Source organism: Salvelinus sp. IW2-2015, linkage group LG22 (assembly GCF_002910315.2).
Source record: "Salvelinus sp. IW2-2015 linkage group LG22, ASM291031v2, whole genome shotgun sequence".
Classification (NCBI taxonomy): Eukaryota; Metazoa; Chordata; class Actinopteri; order Salmoniformes; family Salmonidae; genus Salvelinus; species Salvelinus sp. IW2-2015.
In genome coordinates, this window is record NC_036862.1 from 31,409,417 (window position 1) to 31,434,113 (window position 24,697).

Genomic DNA, 24,697 nt, shown 5'->3' on the forward strand with positions numbered 1-24,697 from the left:
AGTTTTAGGTTGTAGTTATTATAGGACTATTTCTCTCTATACCATTTGTATTTCATATACCTTTGACTATTGGATGTTCTAATATGTACTTTAGTATTGCCAGCCTAATCTCGGGAGTTGATAGGCTTGAAGTCATAAACAGCGCAATGCTGCTGGCAAACGCAGTAAAGTGCTGTTTGAATGAATGCTTACGAGCCCGCTGCTGCCTACCAACGCTCAGTCAGACTGCTCTATCAAATCATYTACTTAATTATAATATAATAACACACAGAAATACGAGCTTTAGGTCATTAATATGGTCAAATCCGGAAACTCTCATTTAGAAAACAAAACGTTTATTCTTTCAGTGAAAAACGGAACCGTTACGTATTTTATCTAACGGGTGGCATGCATAAGTCTAAATATTCCTGTTACATTGCACAACCTTCAATGTTATGACATAATTACGTAAAATTCTGGCAAATTATTTTGCAACGAGCCAGGCGGCTCCAACTGTTGCATATACCTTGACTCTGCGTGCAATGAACGCAAGAGAAGTGACACAATTTCCCTAGTTTAATATTGCCTGCTAACCTGAATTTCTTTTAGCTAAATATGCAGGTTTAAAAAAAATATACTTGTGTATTGATTTTAAGGAAGGCGTTAATGTTTATGGTTAGGTACACATTGGCGCAACGACTGTGCTTTTTTTCGCGAATGCGCTTGTTAAATCACCCGTCTGGCGAAGTAGGCTGTGATTCAATGATAGATTAACAGGCACCGCATCGATTTATATGTAACGCAGGACAAGCTAGATAACTACACATTGTTGATGATATTACTAGTTTAACTTCTTATGGCTGCAGGGGCAGTATTGAGTAGCTTGGATGAAAGGTGCCCAGAGTAAACTGCCTGCTCCTCAGTCATAGTTGCTAATATATGCATATTATTATTAGTATTGGATAGAAGACACTCTGAAGTTTCTAAAACTGTTTGAATTATGTCTGAGTATAACAGAACTCATATGGCAGGCAGAAACCTGAGAAGTTCCACTTCCTGTTAGGATTTTTTTTGAGGCTGGTAGATTTTCAACCAAGCTCCCATTGAAATTACAGCGAGATATGGATGAGTTTTCACTTCCTACGGCTTCCACTAGATGTCAATAGAACTTTGTCTGATGACTCTAATGTGAAGGGGGGGGCCGAAGGAGACAGGAATGATTCACCACTGCCATGAGGTGACCACGCATTGAACACGCGTGTTCACGTGAGAGGCAGCTCCGTTCCATCGCTTAACTGAAGTCAATGTAATTCTCCGGTTGGAACGTTATTCAAGATGTATGTTAACAACATTCTAAAGATTGATTCAATACATCATTTGACATGTTTCTACTGACTGTTATGGAACTTTTGGACATTTCGTCACGTTATAGTGGACGTGCTTTGACTTTGGAATTGTTTACCAAACGCGCTAACCAAAGTAGCTAATTGGACATAAATAACGGACATTATCGAACAAATCAAGCATTTATTGTGGACCTGGGATTCCTAGGACTGCATTCTGATGAAGTTCATCAAAGGTAAGGAAACATTTATCATGTATTTTCTGGTTTCTGTTGACTCCAACATGGCGGCTAATTTGGCTATTGTTCTGAGCTCCGTCTCAGATTATTGCATGGTTTGCTTTTTCCGTAAAGTTTTTTTGAAATCTGACACAGCGGTTGCATCAAGGAGAGGTATATCTATAATTCCATGTGTATAACTTGTATTATCATCTACATTTATGATGAGTATTTCTGTTGAAACGATGTGGCTATGCACTATCACTGGATGTTTTTGGAACTAGTGAATAACGCGCCAATGTAAACTCAGAATTTTTAAATATAAATATGAACTTTATCAAACAAAACATGCATGTATTGTGTAACATGAAGTCCTATGAAGATCATCAAAGGTTAGTGATTCATTTTAGCTTTTTTTCTGCTTTTTGTGACTATCTTTTGCTGGAAAAATGGCTGTGCTTATTGTGGTTTGGTGTGACCTAACATAATCGTTTGTGGTGCTTTCGCTGAAAAGCCTATTTGAAATCGGACACTTTGGTGGGATTAACAACAAGATTACCGTTTAAAATGGTGTAAAACACATGTATGTCTGAGGAATTTTAATTATGAGATTTCTGTTTTTTGAATTTGGCGCCCTGTACTTTCACTGGCTGTTGTCATATCATCCCGTTAGCGGGATTGCAGCCATAAGAAGTTAACTAGTGATTATGTTAAGATACAATGTTTTTTATAAGATACGTTTAATATGCTAGCTAGCAACTTACCTTGGCTCCTTGCTGCGCTCGCATAACAGGTAGTCAGCCTGCCATGCAGTCTCCTCGTGGAGTGCAATGTAATCAACCATGATCGGTGTCCAAAAATGCTAATTACCGATTGTTATAAACTTGAAATTGGCCCTAATTAATTGTTAAACCTCTAGTTTCCAGCTACAATAGTCATTTACAACATTAACAATGTCTACACTGTATTTCTGATAAATTTGATGTTATTTTGGACAAAAACAAGGATTCCCTAAACAGGATTTACCTAGAATGATTGCCCCTGAAATAGGGAGAGGGTGGGCTACATAATAGCTTTTTCCATTATATCACTCAATCTGCTGTTTTTTTGCAAATGATTGTACGTTTCACATTGTGCCTTTTGAGATTCCCCTCGTTTCATTGTGGTCCCATTTATAGACAAAGTTCAAATTTAATTTCAAAATGGAATGCCTAAATGCAGAATAGTGAATGTTTCCTTGAAGAAATGTGTCATTATTATAAATCAACCACTTTGATGGTGCTTTTGTACCTCAGTGGGTTGATGTGGAGTGTGCAGGCACTCATGAATACTTCCACTAGATCTACTTCCTAATGTATTCTGGGGTGCCCTTTTACTAGGCCTGAAGAATCTAATACAGGACTGGAAATGGAGAAACCAAATATTTCCGCCCACGGAACTCTATCAAACCTGCACAGAGTGAGGCTGAAGCCCACACACCTAAACAGGCAGTCGTAGCGTGCCACTCTGCGCCTCGCGGTGAGCTCTCTGGCTCATGAATATGCGTCACAGTTCCTGGCGAGGGATTTAGAGCGAGTGGGACAAGGAGCTGTGTCAGCGTTTTGGAGCAGTGTGGGAGAGTGACTGACTCGGAAGTAACTTGTTTCGCATTTGACCAAATGAAAACCAACCATCTGTTAATTAAATGTGTTGATGAATCACAGAAGGCAGACGTTGCACTGAGTGACAGGGTGAGACTGTCATCACTCCACTGATGCATCAACTCTGCCCGAGATTGAGCTGCTTTTAACGTCTGTGATCTGAGCACTATCAGCCTGCTCGTTAAAATGGACTCCTCACAGGGCATTTAATTAACCAAAGCCTCCCCTATTCATCTATGAGCTTGATGGCCTTAGCTCAATTCTCCAAGGAGATGATGGTGGTTTTTAATTGCAATGAGGAGAGATTTATTAAAGCCAATAACATCCTTTTAACTTCTACTTGGTACTCATCCCGGATCCGGGAGCACCCTCATCAGTAAAAAAGCTGACTAGRYMKGCRWWGCWWYGCMKRYCAAGTAAATACTAGCATCTAAATATCATGAAATCACATGTCCAAGACACCAGATGAAAGATACACATCTTGTGAATCCAGCCATCATTTCCGATAAAAAAAAAAAAAATGTTTTACAGGGAAAACACTATGTATTTCTATTAGCTAACCACGATAGCAAAAGACCCAACCGCATATTTTCACAAATGTTTTCCTGCATAGGTAGCTATCACAAATTCGACCAAATAAAGATATAAATAGTCACTAACCAAGAAACAACTTCATCAGATGACAGTCTTATAACAGATTTATTGTATAGCATATGTTTTGTTTGAAAAATTTGCATATTTCAGGTATAAATCATAGTTTTACATTGCAGCCACCATCACAAGTCTCACCAAAGCAGCTAGAATAACTACAGAAACCAACGTGAAATACCTAAATACTCATCATAAAACATTTATGAAAAATACACGGTGTACAGCAAATGAAAGACAAACATCTTGTGAATCCAGCCAATATTTCAGATTTTTTAAGTGTTTACAGCGAAAACACAATATAGCATTATATTAGCTTACTACAATAGCCTACCACACAGCCGCATTCATTCAAGGCACGTTAGCGATAGCGAATAAACCAGCAAAGGATATTAATTTTTTCACTAACCTTCTCAAACTTCATCAGATGACAGTCCTATAACATCATATTACACAATACATATATGGTTTGTTCGAAAATGTGCATATTTAGCGGTACAATTCGTGGTTGAACAATGTGAATACTAGCCAAACCTGCACAAAATTATCCGGATATATTTCTGACACTCACATCATCTAATCATATACTTTATTAAAAAATACAGGTTGGACAGCAAATGAAAGATACACTAGTTCTTAATGCAACCGCTGTGTTAGATTTTTAAAAGTAACCTTAGTACGACATACAGCTTACGTTACAGCGAGACAGCGCCAGAAATCTGGGCGGAATATAGTCTAAACATTTTCGACAGAAATACGAAATAATATCAAATGGTTCCTACTATTTGATGAGCTTCCATCAGAATCATGTACAAGGTGTCCTTTTTCCAGAATAATCGTTGTTCGGTTGTAGAATGTCGTCTTCATCTGTCGATTTAGCTAACAAAGCTGGCCATGCGGCACAGAAGTGTCCAACTCACCATAACGCATAACAAAGAAAATACCGAAAATACCGCAATAAACTGATATAAGTCGGTTTAATATAACTAGTTTATGATGTTTTTAACACATATATCAAATAAAATCAGAGCCGGAGATATCTAACGTCGATAACGAAAGCTTTTCAGAACGCAATCCAGGTGACCCTTTCGCGCCATGCTGAATAAAGGAAAGAGTGGTCGCGTCATTCCAACAGGTCTTGTTCGGCCTCAGATAGAGCTATACACCCCATTCCAACTCTCACTGCCTACTGACATCTAGGGGAAGGCGTATGCAGTGCATGTAGACCCATAGATTCCATGCAAATTAATAGGCTGACCCTGGAACAGAGCCCCCGATTTCAGATTTCTCACTTCCTGACAGGAAGTTTGCTGCAAAATGAGTTCTGTTTTACTCACAGATATAATTCAAACGGTTTTAGAAACTAGAGTTTTCTATCCAATAGTAATAATAATATGCATATTGTACGAGCAAGAATTGAGTACGAGGCAGTTTAATTTGGGAATGATTTTTTACAAAGTGAAAATGGCGCCCACCCTATTGAGAAAATGTTTTAATGAGGTACAGTAGTCTTATGATAGAATGTCTGCTACTAATAAATGGACCAAAGTCATCTATCAATTGAAAAATGGAYTCCATGCTTGGAGCTCAGAGCTCCATCTTAACAATTGACCCTTCACTAAGCCCCGCCTCCCTTGGTTACTGTTGCAACCTCAGACAACATTTTCCCGGGAAGGCCAATTCCCCATTCAACCACTTGCGAAATCCCCTGATCTCAAACTGTTTCTAATACACAATTAAATTAAACACAGACTACCCCTTCCTAATCGGGAAACTCTTGGGTATGTTGTGGTGGACTGCATTACAATGTTGAATAGCCCTTAAGTCACTGTCAGCATGCAGTCAAAGCTATAACCACTTTTGGAGCTAACTAGTGTTCTCAAATCATATCCTGAGGGCGACAGCAGATGGGAGCTAGCTTAGCTAGCTAACGTACATTTAGAAAAAAACAAGTTGTATTAAGTGGCTAGCTAGCTTTAGCAATGCTTGGGGGTCAATGAGACTGAGCTAGCTAACCAGCTGAGCTAGCAAACAATGTAACATTAATTTCGGATTAGAAAAATACTCAGGTTCTGCACATAACAGGTATAAGGTTATGCACATCTGCACAGGTTCTGCACATCAGGATTCACAGCAAGTACTCCTGGTGCACTGTACAATTTGTTTAGCCATTTTAAACATTTATTTTATTAGAGAACTATTTTTCCATAGCCCTCATTGGCATTCCTGCAATTTTAAGGAAAATTTCAGATTTGATCTTTTAGAAACGATACAAAACATACACACGACTACATCATACACACATCACTACAACACACCTGCCCAGACCCACTAGCCCTCACCATTATCTCCAGCGCTCTTATCACTTTCTGCCACCTGGCCTCAAACTGCACCATTTTGTTTCTCTCTGTCACCCATGCACTTTGACCATTCCATTGCGTGAACGACAGAGGATTGGTTCATTTCCAGTTTCATGCGATTTAAAACGTGAGATTGTCCGAAATATCAGACTCAACGACAGTTGCTATCTGTTGGAGTGCTGCGATTGGTTGCCCTAAATTCTGGGGCGGGGCTTAGCGAAGGGTCAATTGTCCATAGACTTTGTAATCTTAAACAGCCTTCGGAATCCGACTGACACTGTGAGCTGTGAAGTTTAGCAGCCTCTTGCGTCTTTGAGCTCCTGCTGATTCCAGTGTGTTAGGTCAGCTATGAGAGTCTGAGAGGTGTTCTCTGTAACACTCCAACCCAATAGCTATGGCCTGGCATCTGGTCATGCTGAAGGCCTGTGCTACTTGGTCTCAGTCTCCTTCCAATCTGTTTGTTGGTTAAAGGAGTCTCCCCTCTGTCTGCTGGCCTGGGAAAAGTGCTGAAGCATTTCCTACCCTGCAGACTGTTTCTCTCTACCTCTTTGATTGGAGGAAATGAGGCAGCAGAATCTAAGATGAACATTTTGGGGTCTTCCTCGCCCTTCAATCTTATTTTTCAGACATTAGGACAGAGGGCATTCAGGGCAACAAGTGATTTACTGTCCGCAACAAATATTTTGACAACCTTGGGCTTTATAAAGAAAGAGCTGGTCTTGTTTAGCAGACGGTAACAGACAATCTGTGACTTTGTTGGGGCAGCCCACTCTCCTAACTGTATGCTGCCAGGCTTCTTTACTGGCAATCGGTCACTATTGCATAATGCTCAGGAAAACTAACAGTGGTGAGAAGAATGCACTTCATACACATTTCAGTTATGCTTTTACGCAATTGGATCACAATGGATATGATGAGAACAAGATTGCTCTGCAATTAAATTCTACGCTGCATAGGCTATATTTACTCTGTCGACTCTGATCCAATACAGTATACACACAACCTTAACATGTACTGTATCTGAACACCAGTGGGAAATGTTTAGTTGTGAAGGTGCCATGCAGTGAGGGTTAGTAATTGGCATATTATGTTAATGCATATGCCTTTAATAAGGAGGGACTGATATCACTAGTACTGACGCTGTGAGAAACATGACCATAATGCTTCCCTTGCACATCTCGGGTGTTAAAGCTGCTGCCTCAACACCCAGACCCCATGTTGGAGATCAAACTCATCAAATTAAAGGTTTTGCTGACACTATTTGAATTACACATGTCAATATGTTTAATGTTGATGTTGTAATGATCCATCTCTACTCTCAACTGGACAGGAAGCCTAAATACAAATAATTATCATGATCCAAGATATTCACTACAGGCTGCTTATTAACCCTACTACATAATAGGATGACCTAGAATAGAGGTGTATATGTTTTACTTGAGCTCATATTTGAAGTTGGTTAGTTCAGTGTCATCATTCTGTCTATGGAACTAAGACCCTCCCAAGTCCTTTCTTCTCCATATTAATACACAGACAGGATAGTGCCACAGAATAGAAGCCAGTACTACTTAATTATGCAGTACTCCCTTTAATACACTACCATTCAAAAGTTTGGGGTCACTTAGAAATGTCCTTATTTTTTTGTCAATTTTAAAATAACATCAAACTGATAAATACAGTGTAGACATTGTTGATGTTGTAAATGACTATTGTAGCTGGAAACGGCAGATATTTTTATTTTTATGAAATGGCTACGTAGGCTGACAGAGGCCCATTATCAGCAACCATCACTTCTGTGTTCCAATGGCACATTGTGTTAGCTAATCCAAGTTCATAATTTTAAAAGGCTAATTGGTCATTAGAAAACCCTTTTGCAATTATGTTAGCACAGCTGAAAACTGTTGTTTAAAGAAGCAATAAAACGGAGAAATGAAGGCTATTCCACGTGAGAAATTGACAAACTGAAGATCTCGTTAGAGGTCGACCGATTAATCGAAATTGCCGATTTTAATTAGGGCCGATTTCAAGTTTTCATAACAATCGGAAATCGGTATTTTTGGACACCGATTTGGCCGAATTAAAAAAATAAAATATCTATATAATATCTATATCTATGTCTATGTCTATGTCTATGTCTATATATCTATGTCTATGTCTATATATCTATGTCTATATATATATATATCTATGTCTATATATATATATCTATGTCTATATATATATATCTATGTCTATATATATATATCTATGTCTATATATATATGTCTATGTCTATATATATATGTGTATATATCTATGTCTAATATATATATATATGTCTATATGTGTCTATGTGTCTATATATGTATATGTCTATATATATACAGTGGGGAGAACAAGTATTTGATACACTGCCGATTTTGCAGGTTTTCCTACTTACAAAGCATGTAGAGGTCTGTAATTTTTATCATAGGTACACTTCAACTGTGAGAGACGGAATCTAAAACGAAAATCACATTGTATGATTTTTAAGTAATTAATTTGCATTTTATTGCATGACATAAGTATTTGATCACCTACCAACCAGTAAGAATTCCGGCTCTCACAGACCTGTTAGTTTTTCTTTAAGAAGCCCTCCTGTTCTCCACTCATTACCTGTATTAACTGCACCTGTTTGAACTCGTTACCTGTATAAAAAACACCTGTCCACACACTCAATCAAACAGACTCCAACCTCTCCACAATGGCCAAGACCAGAGAGCTGTATAAGGACATCAGGGATAAAATTGACATAGACATGCAACAGGCTGGGATGGGCTACAGGACAATAGGCAAGCAGCTTGGTGAGAAGGCAACAACTGTTGGCGCAATTATTAGAAAATGGAAGAAGTTCAAGATGACGGTCAATCACCCTCGGTCTGGGGCTCCATGCAAGATCTCACCTCGTGGGGCATCAATGATCATGAGGAAGGTGAGTTATCAGCCCAGAACTACACGGCAGGACCTGGTCAATGACCTGAAGAGAGCTGGGACCACAGTCTCAAAGAAAACCATTAGTAACACACTACACCGTCATGGATTAAAATCCTGCAGCGCACGCAAGGTCCACCTGCTCAAGCCAGCGCATGTCCAGGCCCGTCTGAAGTTTGCCAATGACCATCTGGATGATCCAGAGGAGGAATGGGAGKAGGTCATGTGGTCTGATGAGACAAAAATAGAGCTTTTTGGTCTAAACTCCACTCGCCGTGTTTGGAGGAAGAAGAAGGATGAGTACAACCCCAAGAACACCATCCCAACCGTGAAGCAGGGAGGTGGAAACATCATTCTAGACAATAGACAAAAGGTGGAAATTATAGGCAATTAGCAAGACACCCCCAATAAAGGAGTGGTTCTGCAGGTGGTGACCACAGACCACTTCTCAGTTCCTATGCTTCCTGGCTGATGTTTTGGTCACTTTTGAATGCTGGCGGTGCTTTCACTCTAGTGGTAGCATGAGACGGAGTCTACAACCCACACAAGTGGCTCAGGTAGTGCAGCTCATCCAGGATGGCACATCAATGCGAGCTGTGGCAAGAAGGTTTGCTGTGTCTGTCAGCGCCTCCATGCTCTGGACACTACGCTATCAGGAGACGTGGAGGAGGCCGTAGGAGGGCAACAACCCAGCAGCAGGACCGCTACCTTATCCTTTGTGCAAGGAGGAGCACTGCCAGAGCCCTGCAAAATGACCTCCAGCAGGCCACAAATGTGCATGTCACCTTTTTTCCACTTTTTGTCTATTCCATTTGCACAACAGCATGTGAAATGTATTGTCAATCAGTGTTGCTTCCTAAGTGGACAGTTTGATTTCACAGAAGTGTGATTGACTTGGAGTTACATTGTGTTGTTTAAGTGTTCCCTTTATTTTTTTGAGCAGTGCATATATATATATATATATTGCTCCAAAAAATAAAATAAAATATATATTTTACACCTTTTATTTAACTAGGCAAGTCAGTTAAGCACACATTCTTATTTTCGATGATGGTCTAGGAACGATGGGTTAACTGCCTTGTTCAGGGGCAGAATGACAGATTTTTACCTTGTCATTTCAGGGATTCAATCTTGTCCTGCGTTGCATATAATCGATGCGGTGGCAATTGTGAAAAAGGACTGTCGTTGCTCCAACGTGGACCTAACCATAAACATCAATGCCTTTCTTAAAATCAATACACAGAAGTATATATTTTTAAGCCTGCATATTTAGCTAAAAGAAATCCAGGTTAGTAGGCAATATTAACCAGGTGAAATTGTGTCACTTCTCTTGCGTTCATTGCACGCAGAGTCAGGGTATATGCAACAGTTTGGGCCGCCTGGCTCATTGCGAACTAATTTGCCAGAATTTTACATAATTATGACCTAACATTGAAAGTTGTGCAATGTAACAGGAATATTTAGACTTATGCATGCCACCCGTTTAGATAAAATACAGAACGGTTCCGTATTTCACTGAAACAAATGTTTTATTTTCGAAACCAGAGTTTCCGGATTTGACCATATTAATGACATAAGGCTCGTATTTCTGTGTTATGTTATAATTAAGTCTATGATTTGATAGAGCAGTCTGACTGAGCGATGGTAGGCACCAGCAGGCTCGTAAGCATTCATTCAAACAGCACTTTTGTGCGTTTTGCCAGCAGCTCATCGCTGTGCTTCAAGCATTACGCTGTTTATGACTTCAAGCCTATCAACTCCCGAGATTAGGCTGGTGTAACGATGTGAAATGGKTAGCTAGTTAGCGGGGTGCGCGCTAATAGCGTTTCAAACGTCAATCGCTCTGAGACTTGGAGTAGTTGTTCCCCTTGTTCTGCATGGGTAACGCTGCTTCGAGGGTGGCTGTTGTCGATGTGTTCCTGGTTCGAGCCCAGGTAGGAGCGAGGAGAGGGATGGAGGCTATACTGTTACACTGGCAATACTAAAGTGCCTATAAGAACATCCAATAGTCAAAGGTTGTATAATTGTATAGAGAGAAATAATCCTATAATTACTATAACTACTACAACCTAAAACTTCTTCCCTGGGAATATTGAAGACTCATGTTTAAAAGGAACCACAAGCTTTCATATGTTCTGAGCAAGGAACTTAAACGTTAGCTTTCTTACATGGCACATATTGCACTTTTACTTTCTTCTCCAACACTTTGTTTTTGCATTATTTAAACCAAATTGAACATGTTTCATTATTTATTTGAGGCTAAATTGATTTTATTGATGTATTATATTAAGTTAAAATAAGTGTTCATTCAGTATTGTTGTAATTGTCATTATTACAAAGAAAAGAAATTGGCCGATTTTTAATCCTCAGCGGCTTTTTTTTGGTCCTCCAATTATCGGTATCGGCGTTGAAAAATCATCGGTCGACCTCTAGATCTCGTACAACGCTGTGTACTACTCCCTGCACAGAACAGCGCAAACTGGCTCTAACCAGAATAGAAAGAGGAGTGAGAGGCCCCGGTGCACAACTGAGCAAGTGGACAAGTAAGTACATTAGTGTCTAGTTTGAGAAACAGACACCTCACAAGTTCTCAACTGGCAGCTTCATTAAATAGTAACTGCAAAACACCAGTCTCAACGTTAACAGTGAAGAGGTGACTCTGGGATTCTGGCCTTCGTTCAAAAACAAGGACATTTCTAAGTGACCCAAAACTTTTGAACGGTAGTGTATATCCATTCCTTGCTAGACCCTTGAAGTACTAGTACCCCCAGTTCCTTCGATACGAAGTGCATGTAGTCCCTTAGTTACAGCCCTGAGCCAAAGGATTCTGATGGAAGCAGTGCAGCCTGGGAGGATGAAGACTTTGGACAGCAGTTTGTTTCCATAGCAGATTTTATAAGCTTGTGCTTGTGTTATGCAGCCATCCACTGCTCTGATGTGATTTATTTAGACAAACAGATGATCAAATAACTGCTTCTGCGAGGCAGGGCAGGCAGCAGTGTCTGATCCTCAGCTAAACCCTACAGCGCRCTGAAGCTCCTCAACCAGGACAGGCAGGGCAGGCAGCAGTGTCTGATCCTCAGCTAAACCCTACAGCGCCCTGAAGCTCCTCAACCAGGACTAGTCTAACTCCACCACAGTGCCCAGCCTGACTGGTCTGCTCACGGAGCTGCACCACAGGGTAAGCTGGGGTGTGACAGAGTGGTCTTGATGAGCCCACTGCCCTCCTCCCGGCAGTTCCACTAATGACAGGAAGCACAACCCCCTCTGAGACAAATAAACAGCTGTCCAAAGCCGCAGAGCTCACGCTGCCCTGATTGCATGCTGATGGGTGTAATTAACATGTATTTCAAATCCCTCATGAAACACAGCGCTGCTCACAGACGGCCCATAGGATAGCTGCAATTTAAAACCGGCACAGTGGGAGGACTAGCAAGTCAGGCACAGTCTTCAATTGAGAAACATGCTGATAATATTGCATTCTAATCTTCATTTGTAGTCATTTTTGTTAATCATGTTTACTTGGAATTTAAACTTACATCTTGGGTTGTAATCTTGTGTACAGGTCAATTATTTACACTCTTGATAACATATTGGGTTGTTTCACTTTCAGATTGTAATCAGCATGCGTTTTTCAGAGTTAACTTGATCAGCATGCTCCTTCATACCCCAGGAGGACGGTGACACTTATTGAGCCAGCCAGGCCCTGGCTTAATGTTATTGCCATTATTATTGTTATTACAGCTGAAATGAGTTGCTGCTGAGCCATTAGAGAATGACTAAAGGTCCTGAGTAATTCATCTGGGATTAGTCAGAGTAGACCTAGGCCAAGGCTAGATCCTGCCCCGCCTGCCCAGTGGGCACCACACACACATCTAGGCCGACAAAGTCCTGGTGCCCTCTACTCTGCCGTAGAACCCAGCCAGGCTGTGACCCTCTGAGAGTAAAGAGATATTCAACAAATTCAATGTCATTGTAGTTTAATGTAATGTTCAATAGACACTCTATGCACCTAGTCCTTTCAATTAGATTGTCATTTAGCTCTGACCTTGTATCGATGGAAGCCACGGGAGGCAGCCACAGTTGTCATTGGAAACGGGGCTTGACAATGGCAATTCAAATTTGTGGCTTGGCATCAAAGCACTGAAGGTGCTTTTCATTGTACTGTGCAGGGGCGGACTGGGACCAGAATTTGGCCCTAGCATTTATAAAACACCAGACCACCCCCCCCTTGAAGCCTCCATTACCAGCCAGTTGATCAGTTTGCGCAATAAAACCAAATTAGACAGGCCCGCTGGACTAAAAATGGACCAGCCCAGTGGCATGTGCCTGACATCCCAGATGACAGTCTGTACCTTTTATTCTGTGTGTTCTATTTTACTGAAGTACTTCAATTGTAACATGTTTTTTATGCTTTGATGGTAGATTTTTAACTAAAGATAACAACTAAAATATCCATCAAGAAGGCTCTCATATTCTGGGGGAATTGTTGAATCGAAGTTTAGCAATGTTCAAATTGTAAGCCGATTTTTCTCCCAGGGGGGTAGTGAAATTAATCTGCCATAATTAATTATTGTGAGGTAATAGTTCAATCTATTCTAATTCAACGACCACTTTCTTGTCTTTCTAGTTCAGTGCAATATGTTGGTATTAAAGTGTCTAGATATGCGCGTGGCATGTTGATATTCAAATGTCTTCTCTTGCTGACTGTTGATATTCAAATGTCACCTCAGTGAAATACCCACAACAATCACCCATACACCTGTCATGTCCTAATGGATGCAATATTTCCTTGTTGAATGTATTGAAGGCAATACTGATGTTTCTGTTTCCTTGTTCCGCTCCCAGGCAGGCTCCAGTTTGGTCAATGGGATGTTAGTGGTCTGGAGGCGTGCCAGAACTGAAGGAGCATGGTGAAGCACCAACCCCTGCAGGTCTATGAGAGGCAGCTGTGTTTGTCATGTCTCACAGGGATCTATGGGTGCCGCTGGAAACGGTACCAGCGGTCACATGATGACACCACCAAGGTGAGTTCTGCCCAGCAGACCTTATGTTTGTACCTAAATGACCATAATGGACATGGTGTATCTATATGGTAGTTATTTCTGGAAGGTCTGTTATGGCACAAATGTCTGTTGGTTGAAGGGAGCGAGTGTTATTGAATGGTACCGGACAGTTTATTTCTTTGTGCAATTTCACTGCAGGATTACAGTGCCACACTGCATCTTGTATCTCACTATTAATTAAAAACACTTGAATTTGGTGTGTGTGTGAACGTGCATGTGGGCAGTATTCCTCTCCCATGCCTTCCCTTACCCTACAATAACCTCTTCTTTTAAGATGTATTTATAAAGAGCCATGTAGGCCTATCTCTTACCAGATAACCTTGCAGCCCATCCCTAATAACATGTCCTTGTGCTCTCACTTAAGTTGTCTTTGACCTTGGGACTGTGTTTTAAGCCTGTAAGTGCTGCAGATAGTGGGTTTTCCGTATGCAGCCCAGGTCTGTCTGTCAGTGATTTAGTATTGCATGATAAGTCATTTAGAGAGAGCATGAGGGCTGGACCACGATAGTCCATCACTTAGCTAGCCTGGGACATGGAGACAGAGCTGAGGGGGCTGAAATGTGTGTGAAATATAATGTACCATACATGTTTTATATGGCTTATAAATGTGATATAAGGCTTGGAAAGATCCATATGGGGAGAGAGAAAGGGAAAACACACCATTCCCTCAGGGGTATTGCATACAATTTGACACATCATAACATGCATTGCAGTGTCATCCTACAACTCCCACTCACTTCAAACAAAAATATGTCCAAGTACCCTTTTTCTATTCGTAGGAACAAGCTCTCATCCGGTGAGCTTTACTTGCAGGCTCTGCTGAATGGTGGATGGATGAGCTATACATTTGGACCTTTCATTCCTACCCTATTTGCCCTCAGGATGGGAATGCTGCAGTTTAAACCTTCCGATAGACGGAACACATTCATATTTGACTGGACCAAGGCCACATGAAAAGAAAATCAGCACAGAGAAACAACAAAATGTATATGGATTTTTTGTTTTCATCCTTCGATGGGAATAGGATTCTCTGTGTGTTTTTCCTGTCTCTGAGATGGATAGCTATAGTACTGCAAAGTTAGTGTGTGTGTGTGTGTGTGCGCGCAGTCTTGGCCACCATGGCCATGTGTGGTGGACTCTTTGACCCGCTGGGGGAGAATTGGACAATCAGCAGCCGGTCTGTGCACAGTACCACAGGATTATATTGGACCTTCCATGGTGCTACTGAGTCTTTGCCAGTCTCTTCCTCTGCCAGAATCTGCATCCCAACCTCCCACCCCCACAATGCCATGTTTCAGTAGCTTATTTTTCTGGGTCTGCCCACAAGCCTATTATTGAAGTACTGTACATTTGAATGCTGCTAACTAAGCGTGAATAAAAACTCGGTGACGGAAATATACCAGTAAAAATTCAGTTAAATTGGATGTCTGTTTTATGCAGCTCCAACAGCCGAGGCCCTAGGGCTACAGCACCAAAGGGTCTCTGCAGAGATGGACTGACGTCCAGGCCAACATTGAATACAATTATGTCCCACAGGGTAGAACCGATGCACAGTCACACACAGCCCTTTCCATTGTAACCATTTTGTTCTCTTTCAAATGAATTCAGTGTAAAAGGATGAATTTAAAGGAAACTTTGGGATTTTGGCAATGAGGCCCGTTATCTACTTCCCACAGTCAGGTTTTTATGTCTCTGCATGCGGTTTCAAGGAAGTTGCTAACAGGCTAGCAGATACCCATAGACTTCCAGTCATTGTGCTAATGCTAACTAGCATTGGCACATGAAACTACCTCTAACATCCTTCATACTGGACACAGGGCCATAAAAATACTATCAACAAGATCATATGACRCTGGGGAAGTAGATCAAGGGCCTCATTGCCAAAATCCCGAAGTATCTCTTTAACTATGGCTGCTGTGCTGCCTTGTATTGGAGGCCTATAGTCATCTTAGATTGGGAGATTTCCTGTTTGTGTGCCAGCACTGCCAGGTCAGATGACGTCATACTGTAGATGCATCTTTAATGACCAAAGTGCCCAATCAGTGTTGGTAATCAAAAAATGGTATCAGTTACATGATGTGATGTTTTGAACCTGGCGGGCAGCATCACTGAACCATGACCATGAGAAACCACAGGTCTTACTGTGACATGCACTCCCTTCATAATGCCCAGATTCAGAACAGAACAGAAGTGGTTGCTGTCGTCTCTCCTCTCAGAGATGGATAATGAACAGGCCAGTTTGCCTGAGCCTCCCTCTCTTTGTGAACCTGGCCTCTGTGTTAGAGCTGTTTGTAGAAAGGCCGCCCACGTCACTGGCACTGCAAGTTGATCTGGCCTCGGTAATAATTGAGAGTTCTTCCATTTAGCCAGTCTTTACCTGGAGCACAATGCGTCTAGAAGTAGGAATGAGCATCATTCTGTGGCATTGGTCTGTCAAATGACTTACAGGGACATGTGAAATTGAAATTCTGTTTTCAAATCACTCGCTACTATTGCTATTTTACCTCACAGCTAAAGACTGCACTAGACTAGAAAACAGGTGTTGTAGATTCTAATATGGCAGAGAACATTCAGCCAACATCATGCAGGAAACATTCTCTGAGCAGAATGTAAATTATGAATTTCACTCCCCTACTAACGCTCTTGTCTTCCATTACCTTTTGAGTTCCCTACAGAATGAAAGGTCAACAGCTTCAACACCTCTATGTCAGAGCTGTAGAAGTTACTGGGACACAAGTTAACAAGCGTTTAGGAGAATGTCTCTATATTCTTGTTCATGTTCATAGAAGACTTTCAGTTAAGCATTTGCATTAATACCCTATGGTGGAGGTCATGATCAACTGTCTTTGAAAACAAATTTACTGGTAACCTTTGCTAATAGCTCCTTGTCTACCCGTCTCCATAGTTCAATAATCATATCTATGAACCTTTCAGTCAGTCTGCACTTCCAGGAGTGCTGACATTCAAACAAGTCTCTAATATTGGGTGAGGGGAATAGCCTAATCTTCCTGAATCCTGTCTCTCCAAAGGGAAATGTGTTCTGTCTGTCGGTTTTAATCCCTCTCCGGCTGTCTGTCTACTCTACCCAGATTCTCTGGGAGTTTTCTAGTTTCACAGCGGCAGGAGGGGACTGTTTACACACTATAATTGCTGACTATTTTGAGGGGAATTATACCATGTAGACGTGTTATTAAAGTCTGTACAGCACTTCCAACAACATAAACAACAGCCAGGCCTGGCTGCCAAACTAGCTCTGTTTTTTCCTTTATAGACTAGCCTATTAGGTGGTTTTCTGTTGTCATCAACCATATGGCTAATGCCTTGTCATATCCTTTCTGTGTGTAGAGCTAAGCAATGAAAGATTGATATGACACCAATTTATACATGGATGGTTCTCGTTAGTTAAGTACTTGTCACCAGCTCTTGGTACTGTTAGTGTAAAGACATTCTATGGGTTTGTGCTTTAAAAGAAAAGTTGGATACGTACTTCAAGAGAATATTTGAAGCACTGTTTTTCATTTTGTTTAAAATAATCATATAGCTTTCGTTGGTTGGTGGAAGTGTAGGCTACCTTCTAGAAGATGTTATGTCCAAAAGGCTAACTAGAGAGAACATACTTTCAGCAGTAGTGTGTCTCTTACCACATTCAGTGTGATTTTTATCAGAGGCTGTATTCTCTCCCTTGTGCTAGTGTTCAGTGAGTTCAGCCAGTCCGTGAGGTTACCAAGGTCTCCAATGTTTTCCTGAACTTTTCAACTCTTCAGATATGAGCGTCCAAGGACAACACAACATGCTGTTTCAGATCAATAGCTGACCAAGAACAGGCAAGAGCAAAATCTATAGGGCATTATTGTATCATATTATTTGTTGCTATGAGGTCAGCAGCTCCGAAGAAGTTGTTCTGTATTAAGTGAAGCCACTGCCTGTTGGTGCTCCAGACAGTTCTGCCATTACTGGAGAGAGGTTGGAGGAACAGAGGGCTGGAACACTCTAACCCTGGTCTTCTCAGGGTAATGCTGTTGGTCTGATAGGTGGGCCTGGGCTGGGTGGGGAAACACACTAGTGATTTTCTACAGCAGCAGGAATTGTGAAGGGATTTGGGCTGTGAGGAGCTTTGGGACATTCAGTGACAACCCCACCAGCTGCTGGTCTGGCCCAGGACACTTAGCCAGGACAACAAGGAGACAGGGGGAGAGACTGGGGCAGACCACTGCCTGAGGAAAGGGTGGGTGATGGTGGGGAGGACACATTCTCTCTGTGTTGTGGTCTGTGTCCCTCTCTCTGTGGCTAGCACACTCTCTAGCCCGATCTCTCTCTCACTCACGCTTTCGGTACTAGATTCATTCTCTGATCCTTTGATTGTGTGGACATGTTAGTTCATTCTGCAAGAGCTCTGATAGGTTGGAGGATATCCTCCAACCTTTCATAATGACTGTGCAAGTCTATGGAAGGGGGTGAGCCTCCTAGGTTTTCTATTGAAGTCAATGTACCCAGAGGAGGACAGAAGCTAGCTGTCCTCCGGTTACACCATGGTGCTACCCTACAGACTGCTGTTGAGGGTACTGTAGACCTTCATTGGAAAACTGTGTGTTTTAATAAATTATTTGGTGACGTGTATATATTTTGTGTAGTTTTATCTAAAAAATAATAACTTTTGGTCCTCCCCTTCCTCCTCTGAGAAGCCTCCACTGTTTCACATGTACGCCTATTTCCGGCGCCGAAACGAGATGGCCGCCTCGCTTCGCGTTCCTTGGAAAATATGCAGTATTTTGTTTTTTTATGTGTTATTTCTTACATCGGTACCCCAGGTAATCTTAGGTTTCATTACATACAGTCGGGAGGAACTACTGAATATACGATTAACGTCAACTCATCATCGTTCCTACCAGGAATATGACTTTCCCGAAACGGATCCAGTGTTTTGCCTTCCACCCAATACAATGGATCTGATCCCAGCCGGCGACACTGTGCGACGCCGTAAAAGGGGCAAACGAGGCGGTCTCCTGGCCAGGCTTCGGAGACGGGCACATCGCGCTCCACTCCCTAGCATACTACTCGCCAATGTCCAGTCTCTTGACAATAAGGTTGATGAAATCCGAGCACGGGTAGCATTCCAGAGAGACATCAGGGATTGCAACGTGCTCTGCTTCACGGAAACATGGCTAACTCAAGAGACGCTAACGGAGTCGGTGCAGCCAGCTGGTTTCTTCATGCATCGCGCCGACAGAAACAAACATCTTTCTGGTAAGAAGAGGGGCGGGGGGGTATGCCTTATGATTAACGAGACGTGGTGTGATCATCATAACAACACACAGGAACTCAAGTCATTCTGTTCACCTGATCTAGAACTCCTCACAATAAAATGGCGACCGCATTATCTACCAAGGGAATTCTCTTCAATCATAATCACAGCCGTATATATTCCCCCCCAAGCAGACACATCGATGGCCCTGAACGAACTTTATCTGACTCTTTGTAAACGAAACCACACACCCTGAGGCGCATTATCGAGCTGGGGATTTTAACAAGGCTAATCTAAAAACAAACTCCTAAATTTCTTCAGCATATCGATTGTGCTACCAGGGCTGGAAAAACCTAGATCATTGTTATACTAATTTCCGCGACGCATATAAGGCCTCCCCGCCCCTTTCGGAAAAGCTGACCACGACTCCATTTTGTTGATTCCAGCCTACAAACAGAAACTAAACAACAAGCTCCGGCTCAGGTCTGTTAAACGCTGGTCGACCAATCTGATTACGCTTCAAGACTGCTTCGATCAGGCGGATTGGAATATGTTCCGCATTGCGTCCAACAACAATATTGACGAATATGCTGATTCGGTGAGCGAGTTCATTAGGAAGTGCATTGACGATGTCGTACCCAAGCAACGATTAAATTCCCAAACAGAAACCGTGGATTGACGGCAGTTCGCGTGAAACTGAAGCGGAACACACTGCTTTTAACCAGGGCAAGGTGACAGGAGCATGACCGAATACAACATGTAGCTATTTTCTCGAAGGCAATCAACAGGCTAAGTCCCAGTACAGAGACAAAATCGAGTCGAAATTCAACAGTCAGACACAAGAGGTATGTGGAGGGTTTACAGTCAATACGGATTACAAGAAAACAGCCGTCGCGACCAGGATGTCTTGCTCCAGACAGGCTAAACAACTTTTTTGCCGCTTTGAGGACATAAGTGCCACTGACACGGCCCCTACCAAACCTGCGGGCTCTCCTTCACTGCAGCCGAGGTGAGTAAAACATTTAAACGTGTTACCCTCGCAAGGCTGCAGGCCAGCAGGCATTCCAGCGCGCCTCAGAGCATGCGCAGACCAGCTGGCTGGTGTGTTTACGGACATATTCAATCAATCCTTATCCAGTCTGCTGTTCCCAATGCTTCAAGAGGGCACATTGTTCCTGTCCCAAGAAAGCTAAGGTAACTGAGCTAAACGATACGCCCGTAGCACTCACTTCCGTATCATGAAGTGTTTGAGAGACTAGTCAAGGACATATCACTCCACCTACCGGACACCTAGACCACTCCAATTTGCTTAGACCAATAGGTCCACAGACGACGCAATCGCAACCACACTGCACACTGCCCTAACATCTGGACAAGAGGAATACCCATGTGAGAATGCTGTTCATCGATTACAGCTCAGCATTTAACACCATAGTACCTCCAATCGTCATCAAGCTCGAGCCTGGGTCTCGACCCGCCCTGTGCAACTGGGTCCTGGACTTCTGACGGGCCGCCCGGTGGTGAGGGTAGGTAAAACATCTCCACCCGCTGATCTACACTGGGGCCACAAGGGTGCGTTCTGAGCCCTCTCCTGTACTCCTGTTCACCCACGACTGCGTGGCATGCACGCCTCAACTCAATCATAAGTTTGCGGATGACACTACAGTGGTAGGCTTGATTACCAACAACGGAGAACGGCCTACAGGGAGGAGGTGAGGGCCCTCGGAGTGTGGTGTCAGGAAAAACCTCACACCCAACGTCAACAAAACAAAGGAATGATTGTGGACTTCAGGAAACAGCAGAGGGAGCACCCCCTATCCACATCGACGGTCAGTATGGAGAAGGTGGAAAGTTTTAAGTTCCTCGGTGTACACATACAGGACAAACTGAATTGGTCCACCCACAAACAGCGTGTGAAGAAGGCGCAGCAGCGCTCTTCAACCTCAGGAGGCTGAAGAAATTCGGCTTGTCACCAAAGCACTCACAACTTCTACAGATGCACAATCGAGAGCATCCTGTCGGGCTGTATACCGCCTGGTACGGCAACTGCTCGCACAACCGTAAGGCTCTCAGAGGGTAGTGAGGTCTGCAGAAGCATCACCGGGGCAAACTATGCCTCCAGGACACCTACACACCGATGTCACAGGAAGGCCATAAAGATCATCAAGGACAACAACCACCAACGCACTGCCTGTTCACCGCTATCATCCGAAGGCGAGGTCAGTAAGGTGCATCAAAGCAGGGAGAGAGACTGAAAAACAGCTTCTATCTCAAGGCATCAGACTGTTAAACAGCCACCACTAACATTTAGCGGCCGCTGCAACATACTGACTCAACTCCAGCCACTTTAAAAATGGGAATTGATGGAAATTATGTAAAATGTACCACTAGCCTTTAAACAATGCCTTAAATAATGTTTTACATACCTACATTACATTACATTTTACATTTAAGTATTTAGAGACGCTCTTATCTATTCACATCTCATATGTTATAGTACTTATACCATCTACTGCATCTTGCTATGCCGTTCTGTACCACCATCATTCATATATCTTTATGTACATATTCTTTATCCTTTACACTTGTGTGTGTATAAGGTAGTAGTTGTGGAATTGTTAGGTTAGATTACTTGTTGGTTATTACTGCATTGTCGGAACTAGAAGCACAAGCATTTCGCTACACTCGCATTAACATCTGCTAACCATGTGTATGTGACTAATAAAATTTGATTTGATTTGATGCATAAACTCGATCCACAGAAGTACTACTTATGCACATCAACAGTCCTCGGACTGAATGCACTTACGGAACACTTTGAATGACACTTATTTCACATGGCAATGCTGTGCAAGCAAGATGAGAGGCGTGAGGAGTAACCCACCCATTACTCATAACATACACGATAGCACACTTGCAAATATCCATGTAAGTCTCCATATAAATGTGTTAAGTGTTCTATCCCAGAGAACCAATTCCTTCTAGCATTCACACTCCTCAATCTCATAGGATAATGCTCTGGTTAATTTCTGTACATCAAAACTATGCATCTGTCCAGTCCTGTATTAAAACGCTCTTCACCACTTAACACTACGGTCCAAAGTGTGTTATCATATAATTATTTGGAATGTGCCAAACGACAGAGATGGAGGGAGACACCTATGTTGAAGTCATAGGCTAGTTTATAGCAACCTCAGGATGGGTGTAGAGAGATGTTGAAGTCATAGGGTAGGTTGTAGCAACGTTAAACTGGGTGAATGGAATATGTATGACAGTCATCCAATGTGCTCTAATAGAAATAAGACCATGCTCATGAAATCATTTTCCTCCCTCATCTTAAACGTTCCCGACCGCCACTGATGTGGAAGCTCAAGTCTAGCAGCATTCATTATCATTTCCCTGCCTGTGATATATATTTTTTTTATGATTGTGTTGTGGGAGGACTCGCTTGCTGACCTGCAGTGAAGGTGGATTGTGCTGTGTGCCATGCTAGGTGTGGGTGTGCTTGATCAATGTCTTCCTTGCAGCCATATGCTTGGTAGGTCCATCTATAGTCATAATGACACTATAGTAGCCTGGACTCCTAGCAGGCATGGGGCAGCGGCAGCTTCTATAATGACTTTGGTTCTGTCAGGTAATGAGAAGAAGTGACCCCACGAGAGAAAAGTCAATTGAATCATAATACACTACATGTAATACACTACATGTCCTGCGTAGCATAAAATCGATGCGGTGCCTGTTAAATTATCATTGAATCATAGCCAACTTCGCCAAACGGGTGAATTAACAAGCACATTTGTGAAAAAAGCACTGTCGTTGCACCAATGTGTACCTAAACATCAACGCCTTTCTTAAAATCAATACACAAGTATATATTTTTAAACCTACATATTTAGTTAATATTGCCTGGTAACATGAATGTCTTTTAACTAGGGAAATTGTGTCACTTCTCTTGCGTTCTGTGCAACAGAGTGGGCCGCCTGGCTCGTTGCAAACTGTGTGAAGACTATTTTTCCGTAAAAAGACAGCCACCTTCGCCAAACGAGGGATGATTTAACAAAAGCGCATTTGCGAAAAAAGCACAATCGTTGCAAGAATGTACCTAACCATTAAAATCAATACACAGAAGTCTATATTTTTTTAAACCTGCATATTTAGTTAAAAGAAATCCAGGTTAGCAGGCAATATTAAACTAGGGAAATTGTGTCACTTCTCTTGCGTTCATTGCACGCAGAGTCAGGGTATACGCAACAGTTTGGTCCGCCTGGCTCATTGCGAACTAATTTGCCAGAATTTTACATAATCATGACATAACATTGAAGGTTGTGCAATGTAACAGGAATATTTAGACTTATGCATGCCAACCGTTAGATAAAATACGGAACGGTTCCGTATTTCACTGAAAGAATAAACGTTTTGTTTTTCGAAATGAGTTTCCGTATTTGACCATATTAATGACATAAGGCTCGTATTTCTGTGTTATTATGTTATAATTAAGTCTATGATTTGATAGAGCAGTCTGGCTGAGCGATGGTAGGCAGCAGCGGGCTCATAAGCATGCATTCAAACAGCACTTCTGTGCGTTTTGCCAGCAGCTCTTCGCTGTGCTTCAAGCATTGAGCTGTTTATGACTTCAAGCCTATCATCTCCCGAGATTAGTCTGGTTCAACCGATGTGAAATGGCTAGCTAGTTAGCGGGGTGCGCGCTAATAGCGTTTCAATCGGTGACGTCACTCGCTCTGAGACCTTGAAGTAGTTGTTCCTCTTGCTCTGCAAGGGCCGCGGCTTTTGTGGAGTGATGGGTAACGATGCTTCGAGGGTGGTTGTTGTCGTTGTGTCCCTGGTTCTAGCCCAGGTAGGGGCGAGGAGAGCGACGGAAGCTGTACTGTTACACTGGCAATACTAAAGTGCCTATAAGAACATCCAATAGTCAAAGGTATATGAAATACAAATGGTATAGAGAGAAATAGTCCAACAATTCCAATAATAACTACAACCTAAAACTTCTTACCTGGGAATATTGAAAACTCATGTTTAAAGGAACCACCAGCTTTCATATGTTCTCATGTTCTGAGCAAGGAACTTAAACGTTAGCTTTTTTACATGCCACATATTGCACTTTTACGTTCTTCTCCAACACATTGTTTTTGCATTATTTAAACATGTTTCATTATTTGAGGCTAAATTGATTTTATTGACATTAAGTGAAAATGAAAGTGTTAATTCAGTATTGTTGTAATTGTCATTATTAC

The 24,697-nt window shown here is 42.0% G+C and overlaps 1 protein-coding gene across 1 annotated transcript in view; it reads left to right on the forward strand.

Moving 5' to 3' along the window:
• Nucleotides 1-24,697, forward strand: part of LOC111982771 (glycerophosphodiester phosphodiesterase domain-containing protein 5-like) — a 103,432-nt gene that overhangs the window by 17,264 nt on the left and 61,471 nt on the right. Inside the window, 1 exon segment of the mRNA XM_024014361.2 lies at nt 13,986-14,164. Within this exon segment, the coding sequence (XP_023870129.2) occupies nt 14,048-14,164 (117 nt within the window). The 5' untranslated portion in view covers nt 13,986-14,047.